The 11,838-nt window shown below is 37.9% G+C and overlaps 1 protein-coding gene across 1 annotated transcript; it reads right to left on the bottom strand.

Annotated features, from left to right (window-relative positions):
- Positions 1–1,856: 1,856 nt before the first annotated feature.
- Positions 1,857–3,284, bottom strand: LOC122060184 (putative disease resistance protein RGA3). The gene has a single exon (XM_042623381.1). The coding sequence runs from the start codon at positions 3,185–3,187 to the stop codon at positions 1,889–1,891; it is 1,299 nt and encodes a 432-aa protein (XP_042479315.1). The 5' UTR covers positions 3,188–3,284; the 3' UTR covers positions 1,857–1,888.
- Positions 3,285–11,838: the final 8,554 nt, after the last annotated feature.

The raw sequence follows: 11,838 nt of genomic DNA, 5'->3' as shown, positions 1-11,838 counted from the left end.
GCTTTCTATTTATGCTGATGTTCACAGGTATGGGATTGACTTGGCTCAGGGAGTTCTAGAATTGCATTCGAAAGGGACACTTATTTTAAATCTTAAGCCCTTCAACTTCCTTCTTAATGAGAACAAACAAGCAATGCTGGGTGATTTTGGAACCACTGATCTACTGCTTGGGATTCCATTGGCAAGTTCAGATATGGCTTTGAGACTGATTCATGGGGGTTTGGATGCAGCATCGTGGAGATGTTGACTGGAACTCAACCCCGGTGTGGGAGATCAGTGGAGGAAATTCATGGGGGTTTGGATGCAGCATCATGGAGATCTTTATTCTTTCTTTTCTCTTGGTAATGAATTTTTACTTCATCCAAAAAAAAAAAAGTGTTGTTTGGAGATTTTGAAGGTTAGGCCTATTGCTCATGGGGCGATTTCTTGCCATATTGATGATGGGGCCTCCACCTTTCTATGGTTAACCTTTGGCACCCTGTGGGGCTCTTCTCCTTGCAATTGGTGCTAGAGCATTATCAGTATAAACCCCTATTAGTGCTGGAGTATATTAATATGAGTCGTGTACTTCTATTCTTTCAGAGGATCATATCATGCACAAAATCTAGTTTCGCTTCACCTAAGACAAGATCTAAACAGACGGTTAAAAGTAAAATATAGAAAATTCGTAAAGGTAACATATGGGGGGTGTCATTATCATCATCAAACATATCCAAAGTCCAAACCATCTCAGCTGCCAGATAATCCATCTTTCTTTTGGCAGTGATATACACCTTAACTGCCTGGGCCTAGAGAAGGTGATGTGAAGCACCATTAAGTTTGATAGATGTGATTTGAACATTGATGTTATCTGTAGGAGGTTCAGAATCTGCTATAATACCATATCCAGCACTATCACGTCACAGAGATAACTTAGAAGCAACCAGCCACAAAGAGCAATACATGATAATCAAGGGATAGTACCCAGGCGACAATATACAATCAATATTGCTAACTAGTAGCAAAGAACATCAAACCGGAACCAAGGAACGCCAAAACAGTAGCCAAAATCATAGGGTTTAGGGTTCTGTTAGGTCTGAAATTTTGACCAGAGACAGTCCAATATGGAGAGAATGTCTCCAAAATTTCAGCGATCAACCCATGAGATTGTAGTGTTCTTGAAAAATTCCCCAAAAGGAGATCTAATATAAAGTTACCTGAGATGGGCTTTTCGGAAGGTCTCTTGGAACAAGCTGGATTCGCCGACTGTCGGGAACGAAGGTTGGAGGAAGAAGACGAACGAGAAGAATGGAGACCTGAGATGGGTTTTTCGGAAGGAGGGAAGTGGGTTCTGGTTCAACTCTTTCGCTGATCTCCTCTCTCTGTCGCCGACCGTCGGGAACAAAGGTTGGAGGAAGAAGAAGAACGAGATCACTTCTTGCCGGAGATGGGTTTTTCGGAAGTTCAAATATGGGTTCTGGCTTCTCTCCTCGCTGATCTCCTCTCTCTGTCGCCGACCGTCGGGAACGAAGGTTGGAGGAAGAAGAAGAACGAGATCACTTCTTGCCTGAGATGGGTTTTTCAGAAGTTCAGATATGGGTTCTGGCTTCTCTCCTCGCTGATCTCCTCTCTCTGTCGCCGACCGTCGGGAACGAAGGTTGGAGGAAGAAGAAGAACGAGACCTGAGACGGTTTTGGCTTCTCTCCTCTGCTCTCCTCTCTCTGTCGTGGTATTGGGTCGGGAACGATTGTTTCAACATATATTATTTTGAAACGAAACCCACCGACAGAACAGGTAGCGGGGTGTTTCGTCAAATCACTGATTTTTCGTTTTTTATGTACTTTGAGTTTCAAAAAAACAGGAACGGAGCTTTATAGAACCAAACGGTTTTTTGCGTTTTTTGGTTCTATTAACACTCAAAAATGCTAGAAACGTTTTTTATGAACACTACCAAACGGCCTCTGAGTCTCAATGCTGGCAATATCGTATTTTCTTCGTCTTCTGGTAGATCCCAAATTTCACTGTCTCTCATAAACAACCATTCAGTCTCTGTGTGTTTGAAGCGCATTAAGCCTCCTAAAGCCTTTGCAGCCAGAGGTACACCTCCACACTTCTTCACAATCTCCTTCCCAATCACTACCAAGTTTGCAATCTCTTCTCTCGCATCTCCAAATGCACGTTGCTTGAACAAATCCCAACAATCGTCCTCTGAGAGTCCTTTCAAGTGGTGAGCAGGAAATGTGCCCATGATTGATGCTACTTTCTCCACACGAGTGGTTACGAGAAATGCACATCCTTCATTTCCACATGTTAATGAAGATTTCACCCTGTCCCATTTGTCCTGATCTTCATTCCAAACATCATCAAGTACAAGCAAAAATCTCCGCCTCCTACTCAACATCTCACGAAGGCGGCTTTGCATTGGATCCAACTCAGTGAGATCATTTGCAGTTCCACCCATGGATTCTATGATTGCTTTGGTAAGGCTTTTTATATCAAAATCATCAGATACACAAACCCAACTTCTGGTCTCAAAATGATTTTTCACTCTTTCATCGTTGTAGACTAGTTGAGCAAGTGTGGTCTTCCCAAGACCACCCATTCCGATTATTGGATAAATCAATAAATTTGGGTTGCTATTATTGTCTAGCAATACTTTAACTATCTTTTCTCTATCCCCTTCTCTTCCATAAACTTGGTGTTCAGTAGGCAGAATGGAGCTAGTCTCTCGTTCAGTACTGCTCTCATTAACAGCCCATTCCACAATTCCCCGCGGGTTCAGATGAAATTTGGACCTCTCATCAGCAATATCATCAAATCTCTCTCTAATATCTTTTATTCTGTGTCCAATGTTGCGACGAAACAAAAGTTGTTTAAAATTGAACCAAGATAAGAAAGATTGACTTACCTTGTTAGTAGAGTTGTTGCAGTTTCCCAACTGGGCTTTCACCTCAAGTGCTTTGGCCGCACACTCATCTAAGATGTCGTCTGCATCATAAGCCGCTTCCTTGAGTTTCTTTAACCAATTTTTGATCGTCTTATCCTTCAACTGTTTCTCCTCAGGATCCTCCAATACATCTTGAATTGTAGCTAAGGTGTTAGAAAGCTTTCTCATCTCTCGATCGACTCCCCATACCAAAGCAAACTCCTCCTGAAGTAAGGAGTTGATGTTCTGAAGAACAACTCGAAGAATAAGGGCATCAACCATCTTTGTTGATCAAAGTTGTTTAGGTCTGTCAATTGGAAGGAAACTCTGAATCTGTCTTGCGAGTATGATGGAATTGTGGAATTATGGTACTCAAAAGAGTCAGTAATGGAATAAAACGCGTTAGGTGCTTGACTTAACCTCTCCGGAGTCCGGTCGTATATGATATGCCCTTCCCTCTTGGATTATTTTAAGTCTCACAGTCCAAGAACAATTCCCCTATTTACAAATATTAAATAGGGAGTGGTTCAACTAATTGATGTGGCCTTAAGCCACATAATGAAATAAATAATCACCGACTCATGATTATTCGTAGTGGTGAATTTAGGTTCCAACTGGGAAAGACTTATTCTCCTGCTTTTGCTAAGGAGATTTAATATTAATAAACTTTTTTTTTTTTTAGGAAAATTTAATATCTAGTGGTTAAACTATCGAAACAGTTTCTCGACATTCTCCGGATAAGATTGCATAGTTTTCATCCCCTCGAACCTCACACATGCTGGAACCTAGTGCACTCGATCCTTTTTTTATATTGGTAATGGAAAATATGAGGAATGTTTTAATTCTTCTTGGTAAACAATTTAAAAAATCACGAAGAGCATATGTGAGTACCCCTGTGTCTCTTCCTAATGTGCAATGATCTTGTTGCCCTCTTTATCATATCAAACTTTTCTTTTTTAGGTGGTGTTATATGAAATATTTCAAGTGCAGTTCATTAGTGAGTTCTCCCATGCCATTGACTTAAAGACCCTTTAAAAATGAAACCATTCAATCACATCTCATTAATATACTCTCCTATATTATTTGCTTGTAGACCATTTGTATATTATAAAGGGGCAAGTACGATCACTCGCTGCACTTAGCCCATATTTATTAATATTATCCTATCTTAAACATGGTTTATAATACTCTCCTACATATAGACTTTTACCTCTACCTCTCCTCTTTTACTGTCTTACAATACCCAAATTACCCATCCTTTTCACCTATATATATATATATATGTATATAATCAAAATTTATTTTTTTATTTTTTGGCTCCTTTTTTTACATGGAGCTGAGTAGGAAAGGTATCAAAAGTCTTTAACTTTTTGTAACACTTAACATCAAACAAGTGATTAATCAATTTAAATAGTTAATTGAATATTATTTTGGAATATTAGGACATATTTGTTTGCTATGGATAAGATAATCTCATATTTTGATCATTCTATAAGTATTGTTCTTGCCTTTTTATCTTACATAACAAGAATTTGCTATTTAGATGAATTTTCTACAGTCCATACAAGGTATCATGCTTGAATTCTTGTATACCTCCATAGGTTTAGATGATCTTCAATGGAATTGCGGATGGGATGATAGCTCTTTATGAATACATTTTTTATTAAATTCCTATAGTTCATATAAAAAATTATGCTTGAATTATTGTATGCCTTTATGGATTTAGATGATTCTTTAATGGGATTACGCATGGATGATAGCTTGTCTTTATGGATGCATTTTTGATGAAATTCCTGCAATCCATTTGTAGAACCATGTTTAAATTCTTATATTCTTTCATGGATTTAGATGTCTCTTTAATGGAATTAAAGATGAAATGCTAGCTTGTCATTATGGATGCATTTTTAATGAAATTTCTTAATTTCCATAAGCTTTAAGGCTAAGCATATCATGGAATAATTCTTCCAAATTTCTTAGCACTATTTTTTCAAATCCACTCATTGAGATTCTCCCTATCCCCTTTAATTCTATTGAGCTAAGAATGGTTTTAGATTTTAATAATGGCATTGTTTAGTGTTTACACTCTTTAATTTCTTGAAGATCTTTTTTGAACTCATTCATAGCCAAAAGAATTGCCTGAATTTTTCTTGAGCTAAAGAATAAGTTTGAATTCAACGATGGCATGACTTGATTTTCTCAATTTCTTAAAGATTATTTCTTGAATTCATTTATTGGGGAAATCTTGTCTAATTCAATAGTCTCATGACATCTTAGATTTTAGAATGTTCATTTCATGAGAATTTATGACATATTTTCACATTTAGAATAACATTGTATGATCCGATGTTCCCCCATTATTAAGGCCCTTATTCTTCCTATCCTCCATCCCTTTTTTTTAAGGTGGATTGAATTTAGATTAATCCACATTCTCATTCCAGTGGCTAAAAAAAAAATGCATTTTTAATAATTGTGCATTGTATGAGTTGGTCGTGAAACCCATTTTTGTCAATAGCTTGATTCTGAAAATGCACTTGTTTTGGTCTTGTGCCATGTAAATTGATTTTGGAATCCACTTTCATCATTAAATGATTAAGAATGATGTTTTTGCTATGGCATCGTAGATTGGTGACTTAAATTTAGTTTTCAAAATAATAAATAGGTTTCACTTGTTCAAATTTTTAAACCAATGGTTCACTCCACTTATGTCTTCAAAGTCGGTCCACACCCCACACTACAAAAGAACCGATTAGGCCGGGCTTAGGCTTGACCCATACTTTTTATTGAAATTTATAGTTAAAAAGTCACGAAATGATATGAAAACCATTGTGGAAATTTCAATGGAATCTCTGAGATTTTGTTTCATTGCGAAGGGCATTATAAGAAAGGAAAGTGAAGTTTTCAAACTTATAAAAGAAACTTTTGTAATCATTACCCCATGTGATTATATCATTAATTTAAAGTTATTTTATATTTGATTATTAAATTTCACTCTCTTTTGCATCCAAATCTATTTGGTATTAAAAAAAAAAAACATGTAATATGTATCATTATTAAGTTTGGTAAGAAATTTAAGTAGTTTATAAAATAATATAGGGTAGCGATTACAAAATTTTACTTTTAAAGTTCAAAATTTTTCACTCTCCTCCCCTTCCATTCCCATTGCAACCAAATATAACTTAAAGTTTGTCAAACAAAGCATATTGAAGAATGAATATGAGTAGTATTCGTTGCATTCTTATGAGACCCGTCTTAAATAAATGATATATTTAACTTATACTTTTAATGAAAAAGAAGCCTAAAAGGCAGTGTAACCCCTATGCCAGATATAGAGAGGGTCAAATGACCACCCTATCTCTCATGAAAGGCTGAAATCTCGTTGGACCCCATGCTGGCACATGAGCCATGCGGCATCTACGAGAGAACCCTCTCCTAGATTTTTAGTACTTCTTAAATTAATGCTCTTTCTAAGAAATTTCTTGTCTTTATGTTCACTCAAAATTATTAGTAGACAATGTACCATTTCAAACGCAACTCAAATATTTATTCACTTGAGATAAAATAAATAAATAAATAAATAAAAGGAAAAATAAAAAAGAGGTACAATATATTAGACAGTGAATTTAGAACAATTTCCATGGAAACTTGTATTTTCTCCACTTCTGCTAGAATTTGTCAACTTTGACTTATCAATTGGGGTAAGGTTACTCTTTTAAAAGTAAAATCTTGAATCCCTAACCTTCAAATTTTCAACAACATTTTTTTTTTTTTGAAAGAAGCTACATAGTTTATAAGCTCCCAATTCCTCATCAAGTTCATCTCATTTACTTCAAGTAAAGTGTAAATTGTTAATCAAATCCATTCATCGAAACTAAATCAAACCCTTTAAACTAAAATCTATTTATTATCAGTTTGGTTTCAAATTTAAACAATAAAACAGTCTAAACAATCAATCTGCCCCGCCCTTATTCCTTGGCTTAGGTGGGCGTTGGCATTAGCCATCTCGAGTCGTTTCAACTAATAATTTATCTTTGTATTAATATTTCTAATGCCTTAGTATGTAAGCACTAAGGTGGCAATGGTGAAGGTGATCCTCAATTGAGGTGGCGTTTGTTCTTTTCTCCCTTGCTGATGGCTTTGCCGAAGGTGGGTGGAGCTTGGAACGTAACACTATTCATTTTAATTTTGTATCCGTCTAGGAATGCCTAGACGTTAATCCTATACTCTATTTTTTTTTTTTTTTAATACATATACTTGCTGACTTTTAGCAAAAAATGGTGTGTTAGCACTTGAGGTGGAGGGGTGAGCCCACATCCTCTACAGTGAGTGGTGAGATGCGGCAAGCATTGGATAGCTGAGAGCATCTGGGCATATGCCCCAAGGGGTTTCCAGCCACCTAATACTCATTGCACCAGTCCAGCGGCTGCAAACGGTTTTCACATGGGAGGGGGGAGCGGGTGAAGGGGGCAATTTACATACATCTAGGGCAAAGTGGTTTATGATTGAATCTCAAACGCATTCTTTCATTGATTTTGAACTAAATAGAATTGGTATGCTATTGAACTGATTATACATACTAAATCAATATTAAAAGAAGGAAAATTTTCTTGTATCACCTCTAAAAATATCATTTATTTCCTATAATTCCACTATTTGAAAATAATATCCAGGGCACTCCTAATAATTAACAACGTAAACTTAAAACGTGATAAGACTTTTTTTGACTTTTTTTTACCCTGTTAGGCTGTTACTAACCACTATATAACAACAGGGAAAGGATTCTCTGAGCGCCTTTCTAACCATTGGGTTCTCATGTTTCTTTCTTATCCGTTCAACAGTGAGCTTGCTCTAACCTCTCTCTCTCTCTCTCTCTCTCTCTCTCTCATAGCTGCAACCCACAGCTGACGCCAATATAACCCAAACACTAAAGCCCTCTCGCTCCTAATTTCTTCCCCATTTCACCCTCCCTGCAACTTTCCCATATGAACCTTCAGATCTACATCTCCCAAATTGAATTTGTCCAGAATTTGCATAAACAGTAGCGTCCAAGCTCAAAGGAAAATAAGTAATAGAGCTTTAAAAGGAAAATCCTAGAAAAGAATAGAAGTTGAGATTTTAACAAGGATATTCAACAATCTGGGATCGGCTCACTGCCTGGAGTTAGGGACCCCTTCTATTCACTCTTCAATCACTCTACTTCTTGTGACTACATTAGCTTGACCAATTCGTTTCCACATTGAGACGAAACACAAAGATATCTTTGCTCTCTCTCACGGAAAAAAATATCCTCTCTTGCACATAGAGTATTCAATATTCTTGGACCCCAAATCTCAATTGGAAACCCCACCACAAAAATTGGAGAAATAAGGATATTGAAAGCAAAACTTCAAGACTCTCTCTCTCTCTATCATTAATCGTCTAATGAGTTACTATTGCAGCTGTTATACCCGTGCCCTAAAATTCCTAATTTAAATGTACAGATGAGACACCAGAGGACACCAATACCAATGAATTCTGGGTAGAAATCGTATTTTTTTGGGAAGGGAAGGATGACCCCACTTGCAGCTGCTACTCATACATTAAAAATTGGAAGAGGTTTCGAGCGCAGAAAAAAAAGGTTAGTCAAGCCCTCACACTTCACGGGAAAATTCTCGAGCTTTAATAGTAAAATATATAAAAAATGGAGCCCATACACTTGAAAACACTTTGGGAAGGCCCCACTCAAATTAAAGATCCATTTCCACACAAAGGGACCAATTCGGCTTTCAACGGTGAAAACCTCCAGTGAGGTGTACCGGCCAAAACCGGGTTACTTGGCTGTGGGACTCAATCCCTCGCATCCAGGTAACTCAAACTCAATCCCAAGGATGGAACAACATAATTAGAAATAGATTAATATATTGAGACATCCCAAGGTGGGCCCATTATCCCAAATTATAATTTAAACTGGTAAAGGGTAGAAACCCATTATTTTTCCAAACAACCCTTAGTTAACTTAAGTGATTATATAAATAGAAGTCCTTACCCATTCTTTTCATTCCTACCAAACTAAAAACAAGAGAAGGGAGAAAGGAGAAGAAGAAGGAGGAGGAGGAGGAGAAGAGCAAGGGAGGAGGAAGAAGAGGGGAGAAACATCTACCCATTTAAGGTAAACCACCTCTCTGTCTCTCTCTCTCTCTCTCTACCGTCTAGGAAGTCGTCTCTCTCTCTATTCCATTTCTACTCTTTCTTAAGCTAGGCAAGAGAAACCCCACATGTAACGCCCCGACCCCATTAACCTTGCACAATATTATCTTCTTTGACCCATGGGCCTCAAAGGTTTAAAACGTGTTGTGTCATGTTAAGGAAAGCTAGAGGTTATTAACTAGTCCAGAAATCTCTCCCTAGGCGATGTGGGACTAAATTTTGCACACTCTCACCGATCTCCCAAATCCCTTGGTACTTACCATATTCTTGGGGGGACACTTCACCGATCTCCCAAGTGGGTCTAGTACTTACCGTATTCTTGGGTGTCACAACCTCCCCCCTTTTAGCACAACGTCCTCGTTGTGGCCCCACACATTGTCGGGATCTACTCTGATATCATTTGTAATGCCCCGACCCTATTAATGTTGCACAATATTGTCCTTTTTTACCCATGGGCCTCAAGGCTTTAAAACGCGTCGTGTCATGTTAAAGAAGCTGGAGATTTATTAACTAGTCCAGGAATCTCTCCCTAGGCAATGTCGCAATAAAGTTTGCACACCCTCACTGATCTCCCAAACCCCTTAATACTTGTCATATTTTTGGTAAGGACACCTCACCGATCTCCCAAGTAGATCCGGTACTTGCCGTATTCTTGAGTGTCACACCACAATCGATGCTCACCTCCCCACTCACTAAAACTACTAATTGGGAGGGGGATTTAATGCTGGGGACTTGCTTTAGCAAGATCAATGGTTTCATTTGAACCTATGAGCCTTCCTCTAGGAAATCCCCACTTCAAACCCCATTTTGGGCAACACAAAACCTAGAAATGGAAAAATTTCCTAAAACCCACTTTTCCTCTTTTCAATGCTACAAATTGGGAGAGGGATTTAGTGTAAGAGGCTTATCCTAACAAGATTGATAGATCAATTTGAGTCTATGAACTCTCCTTCATGATTTTTTTCATTTAAAATCCCCAATTTGGATAACTAAACCCTAGAAATTATGGATTTTCCCCCAAATCTTCTACATCCCACCATTCAAACCCAAAACTGGGTTGGAAAAAATGAAATTAAATATATGTATAGTGGATTGAGGTGACCACATAGGCCATTGGTGGTCACCACATAAACCCTCAATCGAAATTCCCTAATTTAGCTTGGTCGCAACTGGAATTTTGAAAAATTTTGGGTGAATTGTGCAAACCGATCTTAACCAATCCATTGACTACACTTAATCTAAGTTAATTGATGGGGGAGAACATCCCCCACATCTAAATCGGCCCTATACTCATAAAACCCCCCAATTTGAGAATGATTTCAAAGAAAAAGGGAATAAGAAATGAAACTATAACATGTGCCTAGGGTCTTATTTCCTTATGGATGATTTATTTTCTTAAAAATCTTATGTATCATAGGAGTAGAACTAAGAGGTGACGAGACAATATGGTGCGAGGCCATCAGTTGTTCATCATCACCTAGGACTCGAGGTGAGGGGATTTGTGTGATTTTATTTTATGAAATGTTTATGTTATGATGCATAATATATGGATGAGCATATTAATTTCATATTATAAACTTGTTATTTGTGTTGGATGTGTATGTTGCATAATGACATGAGATGTGAATAAAGTGTGTGTGTGTGTGTGTGTGTGTGTGTGTGACTGGGATGCAAGGTAGCCAAAGGCTGGTTCCGACACTGTACGTCCATAGTGTGTGAGTGTGGGGTACAAGGTGGTTGAAGGTTGGTTTTGGCACTGTATACCCACAGGGTGTGTGTGGGATTATAATGTGATGTGGTATATTAGAATGCATTAGGCTAGGATAGCCACCCTGGTGCTACAACCCTTGCCAATAGAGGTTTACGTATTGGCTAATTCTACTGTTTGACGGTTCGTGGTTGGGGACGATTTTCAGTGACTAAGGTGCATAGATGCCAACATCGTGACAAACCCTCAAGTGATGTTGGATTTGGCAGTGGGTATACCCTATATGCGATGTTGGATTCGATGTAATGGTATTGTGAGGGATTATTAATAAGGACTTGTTGGGTACCAAAGAAACCATGTAAGGACCAGTATGCTCCTGACTTGCAATTAGCTTATATCCTCGAGGACTGATAACGTACATTCATGACTGGGAATACCACCTATGTTATAATAGTACTAATACACATTATGGACTTAGAATATATTGATTATGTTTGTTTGCTAATAATCCAGATCATGGCATTGCATTCATATTGGTTTGGTTGGGCATTTACATTGTTTTATTTCATGATTTATTGTGGATGTTTGTGTGCACCCCTCACTGGGCTTCATGGAAGCTCACCCCTGTTGTTGCTCCCTTTTTAGATGTGGATTCAGGAACCATACAGGGACTGTGGCTAAGGAGCCCGCCTTCTACGAAGGTGACATTTGGGACGAGGAGTTGGTCATGCACGAAGATGGTTGTGCATGCGATGATTGTGCTTTCGGAGCACGCTGAGGATGAGAATATCATCTTCCCTTTTGATTATTTTGTTTACATATCATATGTAGCCCTAGAGGTATAATTGTAATTTAAATTCCGCTGCGAAAACATTTTGATAAATATGATAAATGTTATTAGACTTCACCAGTTATGTTTATTTGACTAGTATTATTATCTCGTGTTCGTAGAATCATTTCATAATTTGTGCACTTAAAGTACTGCATTATGGATCCTAGATAGATTGTGGACACGTGTGCGTGTCCATGTTACCAACCCTCA

This window comes from Macadamia integrifolia, chromosome 13 (genome assembly GCF_013358625.1).
Source record: "Macadamia integrifolia cultivar HAES 741 chromosome 13, SCU_Mint_v3, whole genome shotgun sequence".
In the NCBI taxonomy this organism is placed as follows: domain Eukaryota; kingdom Viridiplantae; phylum Streptophyta; class Magnoliopsida; order Proteales; family Proteaceae; genus Macadamia; species Macadamia integrifolia.
Note: the sequence above shows the minus strand (reverse complement) of the source record. Positions and strands in the feature narration are given on the sequence as shown.